Source organism: Phoca vitulina, unplaced genomic scaffold (assembly GCF_004348235.1).
Source record: "Phoca vitulina isolate PV1807 unplaced genomic scaffold, GSC_HSeal_1.0 scaffold131, whole genome shotgun sequence".
NCBI classification, from domain to species: domain Eukaryota; kingdom Metazoa; phylum Chordata; class Mammalia; order Carnivora; family Phocidae; genus Phoca; species Phoca vitulina.
This window is the reverse complement of record NW_022589834.1, coordinates 211,400-234,923: the sequence shown is the minus strand read 5'-3', so window position 1 is coordinate 234,923 and position 23,524 is coordinate 211,400. Positions and strand designations below refer to the sequence as shown.

General features: G+C 39.2%; 1 protein-coding gene across 7 annotated transcripts in view; it reads right to left on the bottom strand.

Moving 5' to 3' along the window:
* PHKA1 (phosphorylase kinase regulatory subunit alpha 1) overlaps nucleotides 1–23,524 on the bottom strand; it is a 141,817-nt gene that overhangs the window by 9,136 nt on the left and 109,157 nt on the right. Inside the window, exons 17-29 of one of the 7 annotated variants that reach the window (XM_032399137.1) lie at nucleotides 22,711–22,789; nucleotides 20,141–20,307; nucleotides 17,434–17,610; nucleotides 15,734–15,825; nucleotides 15,062–15,201; nucleotides 9,320–9,476; nucleotides 8,781–8,860; nucleotides 7,433–7,511; nucleotides 7,170–7,299; nucleotides 3,409–3,510; nucleotides 2,408–2,523; nucleotides 2,231–2,269; nucleotides 567–617 (exon numbers count right to left, since the gene is read on the bottom strand). In XM_032399137.1, the coding sequence (XP_032255028.1) occupies nucleotides 567–617; nucleotides 2,231–2,269; nucleotides 2,408–2,523; nucleotides 3,409–3,510; nucleotides 7,170–7,299; nucleotides 7,433–7,511; nucleotides 8,781–8,860; nucleotides 9,320–9,476; nucleotides 15,062–15,201; nucleotides 15,734–15,825; nucleotides 17,434–17,610; nucleotides 20,141–20,307; nucleotides 22,711–22,789 (1,409 nt within the window). Of the gene's footprint in view, nucleotides 1–566; nucleotides 618–2,230; nucleotides 2,524–3,408; nucleotides 3,511–7,169; nucleotides 7,300–7,432; nucleotides 7,512–8,780; nucleotides 8,861–9,319; nucleotides 9,477–15,061; nucleotides 15,202–15,733; nucleotides 15,826–17,433; nucleotides 17,611–20,140; nucleotides 20,308–22,710; nucleotides 22,790–23,524 lie in introns of all 7 variants that reach the window. The other 6 variants (XM_032399136.1, XM_032399138.1, XM_032399141.1 and 3 more) reach the window with 6 other exon arrangements.

Sequence of the window (23,524 nt, the reverse complement as noted above, 5' to 3'; positions counted from 1 at the left end):
GTTCTCTATTGTATTTCCAGTGCCTGGCACGAAATTGGCACTCAATTAATATTTACTAGATAAATTAATAATCAGAATAATAGCCGATCCAGTGGTTTTCAAACTTAAAAGTGCATCAGAATCACCTAGAAAGCTTATTAAAACACAGATTGCTAGGCCTCACCCAAGCCTTTCTGATTCAGTAGGCCTACGGTGGGGACAAAGATTTTACATTTTTAAGAAGTTCCCAGGGGATGCTGATACCATCTAGCACAGTGCCTGGCACATAGTAGGCATGCAGTTAATTAGAGTAGTCGAAAGAATAAATGTATAAACAGACACTTAACAAATACTTATTAAATTGAATTTTACTTTCTGAAATGGAAAAGAGGCTGGAGTTGAACCCCCTGCCTGCCCTTTTGGGAAAACAAATGGAAAGACTTTTACCACCATATATGAAGTTGATTTATACTTATTTTAGTTCTTGATTCATTTGTTTATCTTTTCAGTCAGTCAGTATATGTCATGACTTATGTAACAGCACACTCAAAGCACTTGTGATTGGTATATAATATAACAGCAGTTACCAGAAAAGACGGTGACATCAAATCTATACCCAAGGGATGACCACCACTGGACTATAAAAAAAAAATTGAGAAAATAAGATTTTAAAAGGGATGAGGCAAGGCAAACATTATTTGTGTTTTTAAAAGTTATTAGTAGAGTAAAATTACAGACAATTCATGTCCCTAGCCAGCATGTTATTTAAAAAGCTGATAAATAGCCTTACTGTAGGGGAAAAAAACAACAACAAACTATGTTTAAAAATATTTTTTCCATGATCAGAAAAAAGGGCATTGGTGAGTGGTAGAGAAAAGGACTTAAACAATACAAAATACCAGAGAGGCAGGTAAGGATGGAAATCAATAATTAGAAATTAGAAAGTAATGAACATTTAGGGCTCTCAGTCCTCGAAATTACAGTCCTAATGATCTGGGCTTTCTTGCAGTCCTATAGGTAGTGGATGTGTAAAAAAAGAATTAAATGATATAGCTGGATAGGTCAAGTTCTTAATATCATAGTAATCTAGCTGGGAACATGGACTTCAAGTTCTAAACATATAATGAACTTGTAAGTAATACTGTGTGACTATAAACAACTGTAAAATGTTTAGCCAATCACCCTTGGCCAAAACAAGGATTGTTTACCAACATCAGTTTAACTCTTCAGTATGAAGCATAGTTCTTTCACTTTTCAGATAGGAAAATGTTCAGATTATCCAAATATTCTGCGAAAAAACATGTAGTAGTGAACATTTTTCTATTACAAAGCCCTTCCTTAGTCCATTCAGTTCTTGCCCTTGCATAATATAAATCTGAAAAGTTTCCTTCAAATTGAACTTCAAGCATTGGCTTCATTCTTGTCCTAAATGGTTCGGACTCCTACAAAACCCCAAACAAATAAAATTTCCATTTTGCCTCTCCTCCTCTGGATGGGCTTTAATTCTTCAAGCTACTGTAAATCAATTTTGAAGGCAGGAGGAGTAGTTTTAAGATTTTCATAAAAAGCGCTACTAGGGGAGACCAACTCAGTACCTTCTCAACTCGGAGACCCTGAAATCACATGATTTCCCAGAGTTTTGAAAGAAGCTATGGAAGTTTATGTTAAGTATTTCATCGTAGAGCACAAAAATTTGCCTATTCTCATCTGCAGGGTAAGAGGTGACCAAAAAAAAAAAAAAAAAAGAGTAAGAGGCTACAGTATGATATTTGAGGACTCCCACCAACTCCAGGGTGATTTAGATGTTTCTTCCTCTATGTGTCCATACACTTTTTGTCTACCTCTATCATGACAATGATAAAAATCTAATTTGGGGACAATGCCTGAAAGTAGATTTTTAAAAAGGCTCTCACCTAATCTGGTGTTCTCTCTAGTACCTGTTCTTAAAAGTGAGAATTGGAGTCTAGTTTCATAAAGAAAATTAAGTCCAAAATTACATGTTAATTCTAACAAGAGGAATTCAGGGTTTTATTTTCTTATTATCAGAAACAAATTACTTCCCTCCTAAAATTAGCAAAATAGTTTGGTCCAGAAAAGGAAAGCTATCTGTAAAATGAATGCTATGAAGGAGAATCAAACAAGCTGCTGTGTGGTTTGTTATCTTATTTGTAAAAAGGCCATGAACTCATGCATGTCATATACATGCCTAAAGGTAGGTTAAATTATGTTAAAGGGTCCCTAGTTGTTTCACCTGACTCTCAGTTGAGACAGATAGTCTATGAAATTCCACCTGAAAAAAAAAATGGCTCTGATTAAATGCAGGATATGAAACAAAATAAATGATCCCAACAAAGTCTGATTCCAAAAGAATGTTCTTGAGCATGACAATATCCCAGCTCATCTCCCAAGATATCCCAAGATGTCTTACCTGCTTTATCTCACTTTTTAACTGCATTATCCCAGTTCGTTCTGTTTTGGTTGCCCCAACAGCACCAATCTCGTGGATAGAAATAGCAGGGCTAACATTTGAATCAGTGGGACGAACTATATAGCATGACAGGTTAAAGAGAAAGAGAGAGGATAATCAGGTTCCAATTATTTTGCTCCACCACACTTAAAAGACTTAGATATGTGTCCTCCTTTTATATTAATAATAATCAAAAGCAACCAACCAACTATAACCTTGCTATTCAAAGTGTGGTCTATCAGCATCACCTAGGAGCTTGTTAGTAGAATCTTGGGTCACCCTCCAGGCCATCAGTTTGCATGTTAGCAAGTTCCCCAGGTGATTCTTATGCACAGTAAGGCTTGAGAAGCACTGCTTTATAACTTTCTTTTACCACTCTGGGGTCTAGTATCCATCGTCTGACATTATATATTTATTTTATCCTAAGCCTAAAAGTTGAGCATGAGAGATAACCTTTTTAATTTGCCCTGTTTTAGGTACCTTATACCAAATACCACTGCCAAACCACCAAGTGCAGGTGGAGGATTAATTTGTGCTGGATCCCAAGATGTGTCTGAATTCAAAGGTGAAAGGATATGTCAGATGCACTGTAACAACTACATACACATAGACACATCACTGTAAATGCTACTGAATTACTGCCAAATGGAATACAAGAAAGTTTCAAGTTATATGGGTTGTTAGTTGTCCTAAAGTGGAGATTTAGGATAATGTAAAGGAATAGATAGTTCAAAACAAAACATGGTAGTAATCCACTTAGGTGATATATCATTTAAGGAGAAAAAAGAGACACACAGTAGTTTCCAAATCTTGTTCCAGAAGACAGCTTTGCTTTTAACTGTTGCATATAATGGGGTTCTATTTAGTTGGGGGAAAGGTTCCTCTGATAAAAGAAAAACATTTTAAAATCAATGAAATGAAACTAACACTCTGAAATGGAAATGCCATTACTCAAATCTTACCACTTCGTTCCACTCCAAACTCTTTGCCACTGAGAATGTGATGCAGGAGGTTCTTCAAGGCCGAAGGACTGAGATTCATTAGGCTGTCTGTGGCTTCCTCAGCTAGTCATCAGAAATGTTAGGACATTGTTAGTGTATAGAAATGCAACTGATTTCTGTGCATTGATTTTGTATCTTGCCACGCTGCTGAATTCCTGTATGAGTTCTAGCAATTTTGGGGTGGAGTCTTTTGGGTTTTCCACGTAGAATGTCATGTCATCTGCAAAGAGTGAGAGTTTGACTTCTTTGCCGATTCAGACGCATTTTATTTCTTTTTGTTGTCTGATTGCTGAGGCTAGGACTTCTAGTACTATGTTGAACAATACTGGTGAGAGTGGACATCCCTGCTGTGTTCTTGACCTTAGGAGAAAAGCTCTCAGTTTCTCCCTGTTGAGGATGATATTCGCTGTGGGTTTTTCACATATGGCTTTTATGATATTGAGGTATGTTCCCTCTATACCTACACTATAGAGAGTTTTAATCAAGAAAGGATGCTGTAGTCTGTCAAATGCTTTTTCTGCATCTATTGAGAGGATCATATGGTTCTTGTCCTTTCTTTTATTAATATGGTGTATCACGTTGATTGGTTTGCGAATGTTGAACCATCCTTGGCGCAAAGGCAAGGGAAGCAAAAGCAAAAATGAACTATTGGGACTTCATCAAGATAAAAAGCTTTTGTACAGCAAAGGAAACAGTCAACAAAACTAAAAGACCATCTACAGAATGGGAGAAGAAGATATTTGCAAATGACATATCAGATAAAGGGCTAGTATCCAAAATCTATAAATAACTTATCAAACTCAACTCCCAAAAAACAAATAATCCAGTCAAGAAATGGGCAGAAGAGGTGAACAGACATTTCTCCAAAAAAGACATACAAATGGCCAATGTACACATGAAAAAAATGCTCAACATCCCCCAGCACTGGGGAAATACAGATCAAAACCACAATGAGTGGGGCGCCTGGGTGGCTCGGTAGGTTAAGTGTCTGCCTTCGAGTCAAGTCATGATCTCAGGGTCCTAGGATTAAGCCCTGAGTCGGGCTCCCTGCTCAGTGGGGAGGCTGCTTCTCCTTCTCCCTCTGCCCCTCCCCCCACAACTTGTGCGCTCTCTCTCTCTCTCTCTGAAATAAATAAAATCTTAAAAAAAAAAACCACAATGAGATACCACCTCACACCAGTCAGAATGGCTAAAATTAACAAGTCAGGAAACAACAGATGTTGGTGAGAATGTGGAGAAAGGGGAACCCTCCTACACTGTTGGTGGGAATGGAAGCTGGTACAGCCACTCTGGAAAACAGTATGGAGGTCCCTCAAAAAATTGAAAATAGAGCTACCCTTTGATCCAGCAATTGCACTATGGGTATTTATCCAAAGGATACAAACATGGTGATTCGAAGGGGCACCTGCACCCCAATGTTTACAGCAGAATTATCAACAACAGCCAAATTATGGAAAGAGCCCAATGTCCATCAACCAATGAATGGATAAAGAAGTGGAATATATATACAATGGAATATTACTCAGCCATCAAAAAGAATGAAATCTTGCCATTTGCAATGATGTGGATAGAGCCAGGGAGTATTATGCTAAGTGAAATAAGTCAGAGAAAGACAAATACCATATGATTTCACTCATATGTGTAATTTAAGAAACAAAACAGATGAACACAGGGGAAAAAGAGAGAGAAAACAGACTCTAAACTATAAAGAACAAACTGAGGGTTACTAGAGAGGATGGGTTAAATGGTGATGGGCATTAAGGAGTACACTTGTAGTGATGAGCACTGGGTGTGGTATATAAGTGATGAATCACTAAATTCTAGACCTGAAACTAATATTACACTGGATGTTAACCAACTGGAATTTAAATAAAAACTTGAAAAAGATAAAAAATAATCACAGTTATTGAGAGCTTACTACATGTAGGTCATAACTTTAAACAATGTTAGTAACAAGCAGTTAAGACATGTACTTGACCTTGAGAAGCTGAACAGCTATTTGGGACAGATTACACATGTAAACAAGATAAACAATAATAAAACATGTTAGTACTAAGTACCAAATGAGAAGTATAGACAATAAATGCTTTGGAAATCAGAGGAGACATCAATCTCCAAGGATGGTGACTGATAAAATTAGTGGGAAATACTGTGAAAGTAGGAGATAAGGTTGTTGAGGTTTTGAGTATCAGAACAAGGGATCTTGACTTTATTGTATGAGAAGTAAAGGGCCTTGGTTTTGATGAAGCCACAGGGAAAAAAAGATCAGTAATAGGCAATTAAAGGAAAGTGAAGAATGTTTGTTTTTTTTTTCTTTGTTGAGGTTTATTATTAAATAATTAGACCCTAATAAAACATCCCTGCATACCATAGCTAGAGAATATATATATATGTGTATATACAGACATATGTGTGTGTGTGTGTGTGTGTGTGTATAATGCAATACATGTAATCCATAACAATGTGCTAAACTGGAAATCATTTGGAATCAGGCAGACTTGGACTCAAATTGTACTATTTACTAGGCAAGTACAGTTACTATGTAACTTTAGGCAAGTTATTTAATCTCTCTGAGATTCAGATGATTTATTTAAAAGAGGAACAAAAATATCTTCTCCAGAGGGTGGTCATAAGGATTAAATGAGATAATGTTTGTAAATATAAAGCAAAAAAGCACAGAGTCTGACATATGGTAGATAGAAAATAATCATTCGCTCTTTTCCTTCAAAGGGTTATTTTAATATAAATTATCTTATGTAATTCAGGTTAGACTCAAGCCAATAAATTTAGCTACTTGTTAATAGCTCAATTAAAAGCCTTTCGGGGAAAGGTAACAAATAATGGCTAAAATTGAGTTTTGCAACTCTAATTTCATTTTTGTATGCAATCTCTATCTCTATTTAATTTTACCATTCTTATTGAAATCAAACAAATACCAATGGAAAAAAATAGTCACGCCACGGGGGTCCCTTTCCCTCCCTCACACTTTATACAATTTTGTGCTGCAGCTTCCACAGGCCCCCACTTTTCTTCTAACTAAACCTGTTGTCTTGCCAAATACACCTACAGTTAATTTCAGAGAGAGCCCTGTCAGGTAAATATCAATAGAAATAGGGTGTTCCTTTATTCGATCCTGTTGTTGACTAGACAGAATACTGACAATATGATCAAACTGATGTGATGACTTAATCTGGGGTCAAGAAGCTGCACTACCAGGGCGCCTGGGTGGCTCAGTGGGTTAAGTGTCTGCCTTCGGCTCAGGTCATGATCCCGGGGTCCTGGGATCCAGCCCCGCATTGGGCTCCCTGCTCAGCGGGAATCTTGCTTCTCCCTCTCCCTCTGCCTGCCGCTCCCCCTGCTTGTGCTCTCTCTCTCTGACAGATAAATAAATAAAATCTTAAAAAAAAGAAGCTTCACTGCTTGAGTCAGAATGAAACCCAGTCTGTCCCACTCAAATTCGATGCACACTTAGGCTCACGCTAGGAGTTGGAAGGCATGTAATTTGGAGTGCAGAGCCCCCAAGAGGTGGAATTGTGAAGTTGCAGAACGAATACATAAATCTGTCATAACACCAGTCTCGGGGTTTGTATAAATAGAGGTTGACTGTACGCAGCTTCTGAGCTACTGATAAAATGTTTTCTCTTTCTTTGCCTCCCGATCCCAAACTCAATAGCCCTACATTAAAAGTGAATTCTGCCAAAAATAGTTACTAAAAGGAGTACCTGAGCATCGAAGGGAGTGGGCCAGTTCTGTTGCCATAACTTGTATGATTAGACCAATTCGAAGTCGAAACATTTCAGCAAAGAGACCAGGCTGAGTTCGCATATACATGGCTAGATATACCATTATTTCCTGTGCATGGAATGAATATAGAAACAAATATGGTCCAGGTCTCACAAAGCCTACCTGGTAGGCTTTGGAAACTGCCAGATCAATTGAAAACAAAAATATCAATCACCATTTTAGACGTCATAATTCTGCTCACCTGTGTAAGGATCGAGATGCTCATGTCCCCTTCACTGGCTTCATCTATCAGCTGAGTGAGCACTTCATAGGGCAGAGGTCTGAGGGAGAAGACCGCGAAGAAAGACAAAATTCTGTGACTATTTAAGCTTAAATACACGGAGAATATAAAAAATCTCCTCCCAGCTCCAAGTCACCGCTTCAACGTCCCATCATAGCTGGTAGCATTTGGTTCTTTCAGTCTTTAAAGTTCATTGCCTCCCCAAACCACTTTGGCCTATATCAACTCAGGAGAGCTCTACCCTCTCCTCTCTAAAGCTGGATTGCCCTTCTCCTTCAAACTTTTATTTAAAACTCACCCCATGAGGTCCTTCCAGATCAGTCTTTCATGGTTAATTCTTAACATATGACAAGTAACTATTATGGCCAGAAAGTAATAAACTTAATTTAAGCTGTGCCTTCTGGAAACCATTTTATTACTTTATGATCACACCTTAGTTACATTGATTTTCTAGTTTCATCAGTTTACACACACACACACACACACACACACACAGGGGTATGCCGACCTCTTCCTACTTCTGACTCTCCTGTTGATACTAAGCACTCTGGAGGAATGGGGCATGGACAATGCCATCTTCTTTTGGATTGCCACAGTAGTGGCAAAAATTGATCTGATTTGTGATAAGAAGGTTCTGTTTGCTCAGAGTAAGGCACTATGGGTTGAATTATGTCCTGTCAAAGTTCATATATTGAAATCCTAGCCCAGAGTCCCTCAGAGTGTGACCCCATTTGGAGATGAGGTTTTTACAGAGGTAATTAAGTTAAAGTAAGGTCATTGTGGGCCCTAAACCTTTATGCCTAGTGTTCTTACATAAAAATTTGGGAAATTTGGACACAAAGACACATATAGAGGAAAGAAATGTGAAGAGACATAGGGAGCAAACAGCCATCTAAAAGCCAAAGAGAGAGGCTTGGAAGAAAGTCTAGAGTATAGCGGATTTTTTGTGGGTGCTAATTCTAGTTGCCCGCCCTGTTTTGGACTGCTTTTGGATGTGAGGTTTGGGAAAGTCAGTAAATAAAAAACAAGCACAAAAACAAAAACCATCACCACCACCACCACCACCACCACCAAAAAAACCCGTAAAAAGCAAACTACATTTGCGTACTACTTCTTGTGGATTTACTCTTTCATTTACTCATGCCCTGTCATTATCAACATTCTCATGCCAAGTGTCTCTGACAGAAGCCCACACAGGTAGGCCATTATCATCCAGTGACAGATTAGGGCAAGAGAACTGTGGTCAGTCCACACAGCTCCTGAAAGGCTCAGAGAAGCTTGATCAAACCCAACCAAAAACCATACTCACGCAGAGATGGTCTTCTCTCGAGGTTCTGGAGGGAGTCCCACTGTCAAATGTTTCTGGTGGGAGAGAAGAGCTGTGCAGGCCTAAGAAGAGATAGCATAACAGCATTATCCTTCCCATAACACCTCAGCTTTCCATGACAGTTATTCTTCTCAGCCCACAGACCTTTGCTTCCCCTTAATTTATTGACACACCAAACCCTCTTTCTCAGGAAATACCATGTAGATCAGAAGAGAGAGATTTTTAAGAAACAATGAGGTATCTTTATCTCCTAAGAGGTAAGAACTTTTAGCCTACTGCAAATTCATTCTTGAGCTGTAGAATTCTTATCGTTTATAACATCTTATCATTTATAAACTTCAGTATTGTATATTTGACATTCACAAACAAAAAGCTAATTGAATATCAGGAACTTTATGCGGGAAAGACAACATCTCAAATGATTAGATGCTGTGGTTGCCTTAAAAACCAATTATGGAAACCAATTTTTAAAAAGCACCTCCATTTAGACTTGGTATAAATTCAAGAAGAATTTATAGTACCTCATCAAGTGCTTCCACCTTCTTCCTTAAGATTCCCGAGATGTATCGGATCAGGCCCCAGTGACGAATTTCTCCAACTTTGCCATACAGTTCAGTAAGCAGTTCTCGGACTGTCGTACCCCCTTCATCATATAATTCAGTGTCCCAGTCTGGTCCTCTGGAATGTTAAAGAAAGGCCTATGTTAATTATAAGTAAAGCTGCTGGCAACAATCATTTGTTTCAGTGTTATAATGGATATGACTGTTTTTGATAGGTCTCTCTCATTAGGAAATAAATGTATTTTTACCAAGAATCCTTGTAAATCCATGATTAGTAGTCGGCTCTGAAACCCAAATACCTAGACAAGAACAAGTCTTAGTTTCAGCTGTGCTTTGACAAAATGCATTCTTTTACCCTCTTCACAGGCTTCAACGTAGCTGAAAATAAAGTCAAAGACTTAATTTAACTATTGAAAGTTCAGAAAGTATGCTACACTTAGGAAACTAAGAGAGATAAAAGGAAAGGATGTGTGCTTATTTTTAAAGGATGCATATACATTATTGTTGTAAAGATTACTATAACACAAGTCAACCGTGAAGTATCATAAAATACATGTAAAGTGCTACGAAATTGAGAATTTAATTTATGATGAAGGTAGATTATTTATTAAACAACGTTAAGACAATCAAGTAGCCATCTGAAAAAGAAGTTGGATTCATGCCTTGCACTGAACATCAGAATTCCAGATGTATCAAAGATTTAAATGTAAAGGTACTAGAAAAAATATGGGAGAACTACTTTATAACTTTGGGGGCAAGAGGACTGTTTAACTATAACCTATGCACAAGAAGCCATAAAAGAAACAGTGATGCATTTATATACATAAAAACAACAAAATTCATACTGCAGAAAACCACTGTAAGCAAAGTCATAGGACAAATTACAAACAGAAAAGTATTTGCAATTCATAGGCCAATTTCTCTAATATATAAAGAACTTCAACAGGGGCGCCTGGGTGGCTCAGTTGGTTAAGTGTCCAACTCTTGATTTCAGCTCAGGTCATGATCTCTGGGTCATGAGATCGAGCCCCCCGTTGGGCTCCACGCTCAGCGGGAGTCTCCTCATTCTCTCTCCCTCTCCCTCTGTCCCTCACCCTGCTCATGCTCTCTCTCTCAAAGAAAGAAAGAAAGAAAGAAAGAAAGAAAGAGGGAAAGAAAGAACTGCAACAAATATAGAAAATTTAAAAAAAAGAAACAAAAGACACAAAAGAAAATGTCAAATACCGATGGATTTATTTTTTATTTTTTTAAAAGATTTTATTTATTTATTTGAAAAAGAGAGAAAGAGAGAGAGAGAGCACGAGCGGGAGAGAATGGCAGAGGGAGAGGGAGAAGCTCAATGTGGGGCTCCATCTCAGAACCCTGAGATCATGACCTGAGCTGAAATCAAGAGTTGGACACTCAAACAAATGCACCACCCAGGTGCCCCTAATTTTCAGATTTTCGCAAATGTACTGTGCTTATGTAAGAGAATTCCTAGTCTTTAGGAAATACACAATACACACTCAAATACTTAGGGGTAGAAGGGGATCAGGTCTGCCACTTACTCTCAAATGATTCAGAAAAACATATGTATGTGATGATGATGATGATGACAGAGAGAATGAGAGAGAGAGAGAGAGAGAGAGAGAGGGAAATTAAACCTGAGGAATCTGGACGAAGGATATCCATAAAATTTTTTTTGTACTATTCTTACAACTTTTCTCTAAGTTTGAAATGGTCAAAATAAAAATAGATAAATAAATAATATTAAAGGACATGCTTTGAGATCTCACAGTCAGGGATGAACCTTTTCATTCCTAGAGATTAGAGAAAGCTTTTTGGAGATGACAGATGAACTAGGCCTTGATGGACAGCTAGAATTCCAACAAGGAGAGATGGGGTGTGGTAAAGGAGAGTAGTCCAGGCAGAGGGAAGAACATGAGCCAAGGTGTGAAAGTCGTTATGTATAGGCTGTGTACAGTGGGCTATTTTGGTGAAAGTATTCACACTGTGACGGGGGAGCAATAGTAGATAAAGGTTGAAAGTCAGATCACAGAGGATGTATTTGGCCACTGATTCCCAATGGTGGTGGTGATGTTGCAGGGAGAGGCAGGGGATGAGGACGAGTTGAAGATGACACAATTTCAAGTCTGGGTGACTAAAAGAATGATGATACTATGAACATGGTCAGGAAGTAGTAGGTTTCTGATAAAGACAGTGAACTGCAGTTTAGATATGCTGAGTAAGAAGACATATATAAATTCCAAGTAGAATTAAAGACATAAAAATTTCTTTTTTTAAAAAGATTTTATTTATTTGAGAGAGAGAGAGAGGGAGAGAGAGAGACAGAGAGCACGGTGGGGGGAGGGGCAGAGGGAGAGGGAGAAGCAGACTCCCTGCTGAGCTGGGAGCCCTATGCAATGCAGGGCTTGATCCCAGGACCTGAGCCCAAGGCAGACGCTTAACTGACTGAGCCACCCAGGCGCCCCGACATAAAAATTTCTTTAAAAATTATTAAAGGTATTTAAAATATTTTTTAAATTCTGGGAGGGGATCCATGACAAGAAACCCAAGAGCCAAAAAGGAAAAGACTGACAGATTTGATGGTATAAAAACTAAACTTCTGCATAGAGAAAGGCATATAAATAGTTAGCAAATTAGTTGGATGAAATATCTGCAACAAGTATAATAAACAAAATAGTAATATCTAATATCAATAAGAAAAATATAAATAACTCAATATAGAACAAACAAAGGTTATAAACGGACAATTTGCAGAAGGAATGCTAATCAACAGAGATACGAAACCCCACCTCCAACTTCTACTCTTAAATCCACGAGGGATATTGGGCAGAATTCCAAGTGTATTAAAACCCATGCAGCACATCATATACACTCTGCCCAAGTGGTTTGACATTACCTGGAATACTAGTTTTAGGGAGACTGCAGGTTCAATCAGATGTTATGGTGAAGTTAGTAATACAGGATTAGATAAAGAAAACCCATGCTAGGAACAGAAGAGTTGGCAGTCAACCCTGGATCATCTGAATTGGTGGGAAAGTATGAGCTTCTCATGTACAACTCCCTTTGTTTGCTCGTATCAGCTACCTGACTGAATCTTCAGTTTTCATTCAAGCTACACTCATTCTGTCCTTACCCCTTATCTCGTTTTACCTTCTCTATCTCTTCATTATTTTGTATTTAGCCTTGTGCCTGGCACATAATAAGCACTCAACAGGTATTTGTTGAATAGAGTGCCTTACCCTAAGGGAAGAACGAAAGAAACAGGGGTGTCATGTCATGTCATTTTTTGGGCGGTAGCACATAACAAGGCTTATTGGGTGGCACTTAGGGTTGTATGAGAAGGGAAGTCCCTCAGAGCAGAAGACTGTCCAGAGGCTTATCTAGGGCACCAGCTCTACCATCCAGAAGGGGTGGAGCACAAGGGAACTCCCAGGGGAGAGGGGAACAGGAAGTTACATGCCTAGGTGATGTCTTCCAGTAGCACTGTGGGGATTCTCTCGGTTAGAGAGCAATGAATGGCAGCAGTGGTTTGGGGTATTCGTGGCCCCATTTTAGTTGCTTCTTATTGGCAGATGTGGAGTAGGTTTCAAGGAGTATGCAAAGGAGGCAGGCCCCAAATGGCTAAAAATATGTTTGGGCTACTTTTGATACAATGGAATGGTGTAAAAAATTGATTCTGGGGCTGGTGGTCTTTTCAGCTATCTTTGTCACTTACTCGTTAACCAGCACGATCTGATGGAAGCAGCATGGGCTCTGGAGTCAGACAGACCCGGGGGACTTCATTACCGCCTAGAGGGCATGAAGTCCCAGATCCCTACTTGGTCTTCTTTGACCCCACCGTGGCAGTAGGGGAAGGTGGAGCAGTGCCTCCTTTGTTACAGTAGGGCCAGAGTGGACGTCTGGGCTTTGCACTCAGTCCTTGTGGACAGGGGCAGGGCTGCAGATTTTTCTATGGTAGGAGTGGTTATTGTCTAAAAGTTGTTGGTCTTGCTAGTCTGCCCTTTCCTGGTCCTTTGTTTAGAAGGAACAGGTTTTTCTGAGGGCTCCTGTCGTCTGTGTCCATCGGCATTTTCAGGGTGCTGGCTTCTCCAGCATCTGTTACAGGATATATGAGGCAACAAAGAAAACCCAGGTACATCACCACCTTGTCAGTCCTCAGATCCTGAGGTCCTTAACCAGTCTGCCTTCTTCTTTCCACCTTTTAACACCTTGTTATGTTTGTTTTATAAATAATGTCCTCTTGTACTTAGCAGGAGGAACAAAGAGAGAGATGCATTTATCTCTCTTGTCTGGAATCAGAAGTCCCATTGTGGTTATGTTTTAAGAGCTTCACTGACTTTTAGAAATAATACTGAAATATTCAGGAATGAAATGATAAAACGTCTGGTCTCTTTTTCAAAATACTCTGGGAGAGAGCGAGAATATAGATGTGACAAGATTAACCATGTGTTTATAATTGCTCAGGCTGGGTGATGGGTCCCCGAGGGATCATTATGCTAGTCTCTCTATTTTTGTATAAATTTACGTTCTATCCTAGAAAGTAAAAAAGAAAAGTTACTCTCCCTCCTCTGTGGAGGCTGGGCTTGAGGAGAACAGGGTGGAAATAGGAAGACTTGTTAGAAAGCCATAGCAATAGTCCTGGTGAGAGACAAAGATGTGAGTGAAGGCAGCCATGCTAGTGATGCAGAAGGTAAACATTTAGAGGTAAAACTGAATAGCCTTGGTGCTTAACTGGACATGGGGTGAAGCTTGCTGATTAGGCAGGTATTGGTTTCAACCACAAGGATGTAGAATTTCAGAATGTGACTCCACTTTTAATGTTTGACTACTGACCGCTTCCAAGTCCTACCGCTCCTCTTTCCCTTCCGGCCTACACCTGGGCATGGTGCCAGGGAAATCCGAGTGTTCCCTCCTTTGGTGCTGGTGAGAACCTTTATCTCAGCCTCACCTCCTAATCATAATAAAACCCCAATGCAGATTCCTTTCCTTGCTCACTTATGCTTTTTTTTTGACCAGCTTGGGAATCTGTTCCACTCTCCCCAGAAGTCTCATTATGTGAGTAATAAACATTTTACACTCTTTTGGTACATGGGTGGCATCATCAGTCTCAACATCCAAACCAAATTTAGGGGAGGGAAGCCCATCCTGCCTCTTCAGGTTGATGACTACATGAATAAATGAGGAAGTTCAGGTTATATTTGGGGGGAAGCGAGGGATAGGAGAGAGTTTAATTTAGGTATACTGAGTTTGAGGTATAAATACCTAGCAGGGTTCCGGACACATAGCAAATACTCAGAAATGCTAGTTTATCGTTTCCTGTAAGCCTCCATGTTCATACTTCTTTTGAGTTAAGAATTTATTTATCTGTGGATTTTTACCAAGTAACAGAGGCTTGAAATAACCATAAATAACTATAATAATGATAATAATAGTTAGCAGTTATTGGTCACCTACTATGTACCAGGCATTGTATTAGAGACTTTGCAGATATTATATCTTGTTTAATCTCTACAAGTTCTGTGAGTATAGGTATAATCCAAATTTTATAAATGATAACAACTGAGGCTTGAGGCTACACAGTGGGTAGGTTGCAAAATTCAAATCCAGGTCAATGAGACTCCAAAGCTGTGCTGTATTTACTATGTTTTACTTCCTCTCTACGTGAACATGAAAGGAGACAGAATATTTATCACTTACTTCATAGTATACAGCATGTAAAGGATATCAGCTTGCTCCTGTAAGCTGGAGGTCTCCTTCAACTGTAAAACCAGTGCTTTGAAGTCCACCTCCCCAGACTGGTCTCTAGGAAGATGTCTTTCTACACGAACAGAGGGAACCTTTAGTTTGAGAAAGGACAAAAAATAAATAAATAAATAAGTCCACAAGTGCTCAACTTAAATAATGCCCTAGAGTGTTGATCTTTTCACCTCTAAACCTTTTCTATAACAATTCCCTAAATTTTGATGAGAAGTAAAACAAAACAATGAAACCTTCAAAATGAATGATGTAGCAATTTAGTTTTCTTAGAGCCTGGCTAGAAAAGGTTGCTGGAGGGGAAGGGGGTGGGGGGAATGGGGTAACTGGGTGATGGACATTGGGGAGGGTATGTGTTGTAATGAGCACTGGGTATTATATAAGACTGATGAATCACAGACCTGTACCCCTGAAACAAATAATACATGTTAATTAATTGAATTTAAATTAAAAAAAAAGAAAAAAGTGAACTAAAAAGGAGTATATCTTCACCAGGGTAGCCTTTTGCCTACCACCAGCTACTAGCAGAAACTATAATGGCTAGTTCTGTTATTTGCCATACAGATGGCAGTTTTGTGAATAGCTGACAGAAAAAAACCTCATGTGCAAGTTTACCTGGTCCTCTCGTGGGCAATGAGGCAAGTCAAGTAAGTTGAATGAAGGTCGGGAAGCCTGAAATATCTTTGTAGGAAGATACATGTGAATATCTGCAAGAGGTTGACATTTATGCGAAAGGTTAGATAACTTAGGAGACTAAAAAAAAAATTCACATTTATACGCAACTGATAATTTATTGAACACTACACCTGAAACTAATGATGTACCATCAGTTGGCTAATTGAATTTAAATAAAAAAAAATTCATAGTTGCCCTCAAAATGGAGTTGCATAGGAGTTGTTCTCTATAGAACAAGAGTAAGAAATTTATCGTTTCTTGCTAATATCACAGAAAAGAAATATGAGTATCAGATAATTTAAAGATTGTTCCATCAAACATACTTTCAATGGAATGCCTAGAACTGTAGCATTAAATGGCCATTTAAGATACTAAAGCCTATGGATGTAATCAACATCACAATGGTGCTATTCCTGATACTTTGATAGAATACCACATATAACAGAAAGAACCCAATTCTGTTTTCTATTTTCTGGACTGCCCTGGGGAAATCTCTGGCTGTCAGCAGTTGTGTTTCCTTGAGAATAGATAAATGGATGACCCCACGTAGGGAATCCAAAATGTAGTGGCTGACCTACTTTGAGATATTCCTAATGTTTTTATTTATAGTCCAAATACTTACCATAACCTTAAAGGAGAGACTGTCTGGTCCCTTTCACCATTTTATAGATACAGAAAGAAAGATACAGAGTTCAAAAAACTGTTCAGGCAAGTAAGTAGCAGAGCCGGGAATTAAGTTCAAGTTTCCTGAATCACAATGTAGAAGTGTAATTTAATAAAGTTGATTTTTTCACATAAGCCCTTTGTCAAGGAGGCATCCTCAAAGGGTACGCTGAGCTCTTCCCTGTTCTAAATGTTAAATGATTCATGTTTAATATCTGTGGTTAGTAATGGTCAATTAAGTTTTAGACAGCAAGAACATGCATCTCAATCATTCTCATCATCTGTAAAATGTTACCATTTAGGTCCTGTCGGTGTGGTCAAGGAGCCCTTCTGTCCCTTCATATGCAGCTACCATAGAGGCACTGAATACTCTTAGGAGCCATGGCTATTCCTAGCAGTGTGTAGTAGAAGACATCCTCCACTGCAAATACCCACCGAAGGGGGGTAGTGGTCACGGGGAGGACAACGACAGGGCTGTTGCGGTACTACTGTAGTTGAGAAATGCAGCTCTACAAGCTGCCCGGAGCAACTGACTGTAAATGGCACAGCTGGCCTAAGGGAACCAGAGGCGGCTTGCTCAAGGGAGAGTATCTCCCTCTTCGGTGCAAGGTTATCTTTTAATAGTTGGCAGTGCTTTCTCTTTAAATAAAAGTGCTTCCAAAGGAGTAACTTTCCCAAAGGAAACACCTTTTTCCATCATTTTAACCCCGATGTTCAAATGCTCCATGTCTCTTGTTCTGCTGCTTCTCATGAGGTAATGGTTAAACTGGGCTACGTGGCACTATCAGCAGCAAAACTATACACAATTCATTAACTTTACAAATATCTGAGTGCCTAATATGTTCCTTCTGTCTGAGCTGCTGGGGATATAGCAGTGAAAAAACAGTTCCTGCTTGCACTGTAATAAACGTCCCGCCCCCATCCTGGGCTTCACGTCAATCCTGTGCCTGACTCCAGTGAGTCATGGCATTACTCACTCGGTACATGCAGCTCCTTGGCCTTGGTCACCAAGGACATTAAATCGCAGGTTGTTTGCACAGCAGCTCGGAACTGATCTAGCCCTCCCTTCTGTGAGGTAGGGGCTAGTTTAGGATGGGGAGCAGTGTGTGCCAAAAGGTGATCTAAATAACGAGCAACTTCATCACCACAGCGAGCTGCAAGGTTAGTGGGGGTAGGGGGAAGAGAAAAAAAATGAACATTTTAGTTACTTCACAATCTGCCCCACCAGAGAATGATCAGCTCCTGTGCCCATAACATAGCACCGGAAGTAGGCTGTTTTAGGTCATTGGCGGGGTGGGGGGGGGGGATTGTGATCACTGTACAATCTTGTAGCTTTACCATTTAGAAACTATGGCCATTTACCAGGACCTACCTGTTCTTCAACTTTGCTGACACACTATTACGGTCCTTGAAAGCAGTATGAGCTTATTATAGGACAGGTGGAACAAGGATTTCATAATCTGCGGATGTGCATGTGATGGGGGTGGTGGTGGCGGCAGTGGTGGTCAAGGAGTGGAATAGGGCCCTCGGAGTCTCACTGGTAGGAGGAGACTTTTGTGAGCAAAGGCAAAAATCTTCAACTAAACACCGAAGCTCGCTAAAAACAGACAAATCCCATAAATGGCAGCTATAGTTGCTAATGGAAAGAACAATCTCCATGTTGCCTTGGTGTCAAAAGGATTACTGGCCACACATTGGTCCTTTTCATCACCGTATTCATTTATTCACCAAATATTTATTGCCCATTATGTACTAGGGGGTGTACTAGGTGCCGAGGTTTCAGTGGTGAAGAAGACAGACATGGTCCCTATCCTCTTGGACTCTCCTTCCCCCATACACCTCCTATAACATTATCTCTGACTATGGATAATGGAAACAAAACACATACACATACCTCATGGATCCTAACATTTCAGACTGTACATGAACATTTGCAACATTTATAGTTGGAAAGCACAGTGTTTGGTTCAATATTAAAGTCTGTGAGGTCAGTTATGTATCATCTTTTTTGATCATCTTCAGTGATCTCTACAGATGTTTTTCTGTGTTCTGATGTGATTTTTAAAAAAATTTTATTTACTTATTTGAGAGTGAGAGAGCATGAGAGGGGGGCGGGTCAGAGGGAGAAGAAGACTCCTCGCTGAGCAGGGAGCCCGATGCAGGGTTTGATCCTGGGACTCCAGGATCATGACCTGAGCCAAAGGCAGACACTTAACCAACTGAGCCGCCCAGGCGCTCCTGTTCTGATGTGATTAATGGAAACTAGCAAAGCTGTAAAAATGGAACTCATTCTCAGTGACATCCTAATGACAATTATTATAACCTTGAATACAATATAGATACTTGAGTGGAGGATTATGAAGAATAGGGAGAGATGTGTTCTTGGCATGGCAGGGCTGGCAAGCAATAAACATGGCCATTGTGAGACCACTGATGAGTAAAACCAGAGAGGAGAAAGTGACTTAGAATGCATGATATCAAATATAGTAATATATATCATGAAAAAGATAACATTTTAGAAAGTAAGAGAATGAGTGCTACAGATGAAAGTCACAACTACCCATAGCATAGCAAACAACCTCAATATATGATTATTCTGGTCTGCTTTTCAAAATATTTGTTCATGCCAAGATGGATCTCATGACTTTGGTAATTATTAATAGCAGGAAATAACTTTGTATTTATAGTATCCTTCCAGTGAAGAAATTCACTATTTTAGATCTTACAAAAACAAATGCAGAGTGAATTAAATGGCACTTAGGTGAGTAAATGCTGAGCCCAAACAAGAAAATCATCCTCTGACTGATAATGTGTTGGTCTATTGTATATGAGATAATGCTTGCTACCTCACTAAAGAAAGCCAATTTATTTTTATTCTTTTCTCTAACATACCACTCTTAAGATAAAGAAATTGGCTGCCTTAAGATATAGGCTAACAGGCAAATACCCAGACAATGAAAGCAGGCGAACTGTTTTTTAGATAGCTAGAAGAATTCGCTCCTATTGGCCCTTCTCTCTTTGGGATTCAAACAATGTAATTCCTGCCTTGCCTAGGTTAGTGTTTTAACACTTCAGGGTGTTTCTCAGACATTTTTAATATATGCCCCCATGATGCTTTCTCACTATATCATCCTTGTATTCCTAGTAGCCAATTAGATTTGTTGTGCTTTATTTGTCTAGTTTGCAGTATGAAAGCAAAAGGCACACTGAAGAGGCTTTTTCAAATTATGCAGACCTCCCCAGAGATTCTAATGGGCCCTGGTAACATTATATATAAAAAGCATTCCAATTGAGTTTCTTATTTTTATACTTTTAAATGTCAAAAAGCAGTGCTGTATATGTACAGTTCTCCTACTACATATTTGATTAAATAGCTCTCACTTACCATTGCTTCCTCTCATTTTGAAATCACCAGCCATTTCATATATATATATATACAGGACAGAAATCTTCCCTAACCTTAGTAAGAGAGAGTCAAACTCCATAATCCACAATCACCACAGGGATATTAGACCAGAAACCAAAGGTAAGTAGAAGGATGAAAGGTGAAGCCAAACAAAAGTAGAAGTCTAGGTGTATTAAATAGGGGTGAGAGTGCTGGCGGTGAGAAATATTAAGGAGGATGCTTAACACTACTTTGTATTCTTGCCCAGCAAGGCCATTGCCTTTATGAAGCTCCCTTACCATTACGGGTTGAATCAGAGCCGTTCATCCAGTCACCAGATTCCAGCTCATTGTAGTTATCATCATAATCTTCACTGTACAGCTTACCCTCAGGTCGAGGATCCATGAAGCTCAAATGTGTGCAGCAAGATGTTGTCAAAAACTCCGACAATTTACCTGTTTGAATCCTGACAGTTACAGGGCAAATAGAAAACAGAAAATCAGAGGAAATCCTTTTAAAACAACACATTTCAGGGGGGCGCCTGGGTGGCTCAGTCGTTAAGCGTCTGCCTTCGGCTCGGGTAGTGATCCCAGGGTCCTGGCATCGAGCCCCACATCGGGCTCCCTGCTCAGTGGGAAGCCTGCTTCTCCTTCTCCCACTCCCCCTGCTTGTGTTCCCTCTCTCGCTGTGTCTCTCTCTGTCAAATAAATAAATAAAATCTTTTAAAAAAACCCCACATTTCAGTAAGAAAAAGGATACGTAGAATGTTTGTGGTTGGGGGACTTCTAATGCTTTTATATATTAGTATAAATTTTGTAAATATGAAATTTTATAGCACTTCTAGGCATGGTATAGTGTAGGCTGGGGTGTTGTGTTAACAAAGACTAAAATTATGGGTTCACAATCTACCAGCAGATCAGTTTTGTTCTCTTTCACTGCCATATACTATGCTGCTAACTATGTCAAACATCCAGCCAAAATCTCCACTGGCTGCAGAGAAGCTGGGACAGAATGAAGAGAAATCATCACAAATCCATCACATCATTAGAAAAAAATACTCAAAGATCATTTTGGAATTGAAAGATGATATTTGAAAATTTTATGAATTATAGAGGATTGTAGGCCATATCCTCTCCTACGTATAAAGCCAATTGCAAAACCCAAAGGGAAAGTCAGTAGTACTGATTTTCTCAAGAACCACAGCCTGGCACCTGGCGGAGAACATTATTGCTGTGGCTGCCACCAACATCCTGTACGTTTTCCAGGACACAATCAACTAAGGAAGCTAGCGCAAGGACTAAGCCTGGTCGCTTTCTCAGAGGAAGGACATTGTCCTCCTTTCCATGAAGGGGAGTAATGCGCTTCCCACTTCCCTTCGCAGACTGGAGGGACTGTCCTTCTGCCTTCAGTGAGGCGAGCTGTGGGTTGCTGCTCAAGCAAAAAACCCACTCAAAGCAGAATTGGTGGACAGGCTCAATAAAGGCCATTACTCAAAATAGATGTACAAAAAAGAAAAAGAAGTCAGCTTGAAGGGGCTCCCAAAGGCCAGACCTTGGATAATTTGAACACTGAAAAAAACAATGACAGGAATGGAGCATAGCATATTGAATAAAATCAGAATCCATGAATCTATGCTACACTAAAACTACAAAATAAAAGGGGATAACGGAAAGCTCTCTCTCTTTTTTTTTAACACAAGGATTCTAACTAATAAATATGCACAGGATGATAGAAACACAGAATCATCACTTTAAAACCCCATTAGTAATAACTGATTCACCAATGGAAGATAAGACTAGTTAAAGATTATCATAGAAAGGATATGGAGAAACCTACCAGATACCACTTTAACCAAACTGAAAGACATTCTGCATTATAACTGACCTTCTTTCTTCAAAACTGTGCTGAAAACTGTCATGAAAGGTTCACAAAAGGCTGGGGATTTGTTCTAGATTAAAAGACATCAAGGAGATATAATAACTAAATGCCAATGTGTGATCTTTGATTGGGTCTTAGAATGGGAAAAAAAGGTATGGGAAAAAAACATTATTAGGACAATTGGGTAATTGTGAATATGGACTCTAGATTAGGTAATAATAGTACTGTATCAATATTGAATTTTGTGAGTGTGATGATTGTATTGTAGCTATGTGTGAGAATACCCTTGTCCTCATAAGACAAACTGAAGTATTTAGAGTTGAATTGTCATGATGTCTCTGGCTAAATCTCATACTTCAGCAATTAAAGAGTGTGTGTGTGTGTGTGTGTGTGTGTACATTTGCACATATGTATGTGTGAGAGAGGGAGGAGAGTAGAGAAGAAGGGAAGGGAGGGAGGAGTGAGAGGAGAGGAAGGAAGAGGAGCGAGAGAGAATGTACAAGTGAAACAGATGTTAACAACAGGTGAATCCTAAGGAAGGGTATATGGTGTTCAATACCATTTTTGCACACTTCTGTAAGCTTGAAATTTTTCAAATAAAAACTTAGGGAAAAGAGAAAAGAAAAGCAGCCAGAATTGAACAGTTCAGTAGCTTTTTTGCTTTTGAAAGAATAAGTTTTCTGGTCCACTGAATTGATGAGGTCTAGGCAAAGAACAGGGTGGGGAAACATTCCAAGCCTTCTCTATAACATTAAATTCCTTCATTCGAACTATCAAAAATGAGTTCCTCTAAATAGAATGGGACCATACTGTGCAACGGATGAATTGTTGAACGCTGCATCTGAAACTAATGATGTACTATGTACTGGCTAATTGAATTTAAATAAATAAATAAAAAAGACACAGAGAAAGGCATTACAAGTCTACCATTACTATACCCAGTTTCCAAATTTCATTTCTTTTCACTAAAAAGTGTGTAGAGGTCACTTACCTTGCTCCACCAAAGTAGCCATCCTGCATTTTTCGGAGTGCTGCTAGGATACTTGAATTCAAGCTGGTTCCGTCTTCATCTTGAAATGAAGAGAATTTTAAAACAATTTTTTGTGGTTTTAACTTTGAAATAAGGGGAATATTTCAATTATTTCAAACCAACATTTCTGGTGGTAATGGTACAGATGAGACACTCTTCATTGTCCACCCTGTATTTCAACAATTGGTCTGAGAGCCAACAACACCATAGAATGGGCAAGTGGTAAGGGCGATTACCAATAGACAGAGTTCCTCAAAGATAGTATCTTATCATAAGCACTTAGCACAGTGCCTGATGGCGGAATACTTAATGGTTACTGAAAGCTGACAATAACAACAACAACCATTTGTTTAATGTTAGGTGCCAAGCACTGTGCTAAACATTTTATATATTATCTCATGTAAGGAGCCTTGGTGTGTGTGTGTGTGTGTGTGTGTGTGTGTGTGTGTGTGTAGGCATACAAAATAAAGAAGGCTAACAATTACCTGACTTTATGTGCAGGGGATCATACTATACATACTCTTTCATGATCCACTTTTTCTAACTTATCCTTTGTAAAAGCTAAAAAAGATTCCAGAGCAGACATTTAAACTATTTTTGTATTATAAGCAACACTGTGATGAAGATCACTGTACTTACATCTTTATGCACCTATTCTGTGATTTCCTTAGGATAAACTCTAATAAGTAAAACTGTTAGGACAAAGGGAACACTTACTAAAAATTTTATAGAGACTGCCAAAATTGCCCACTAAAAAAGTTGTGCCAGTTATATT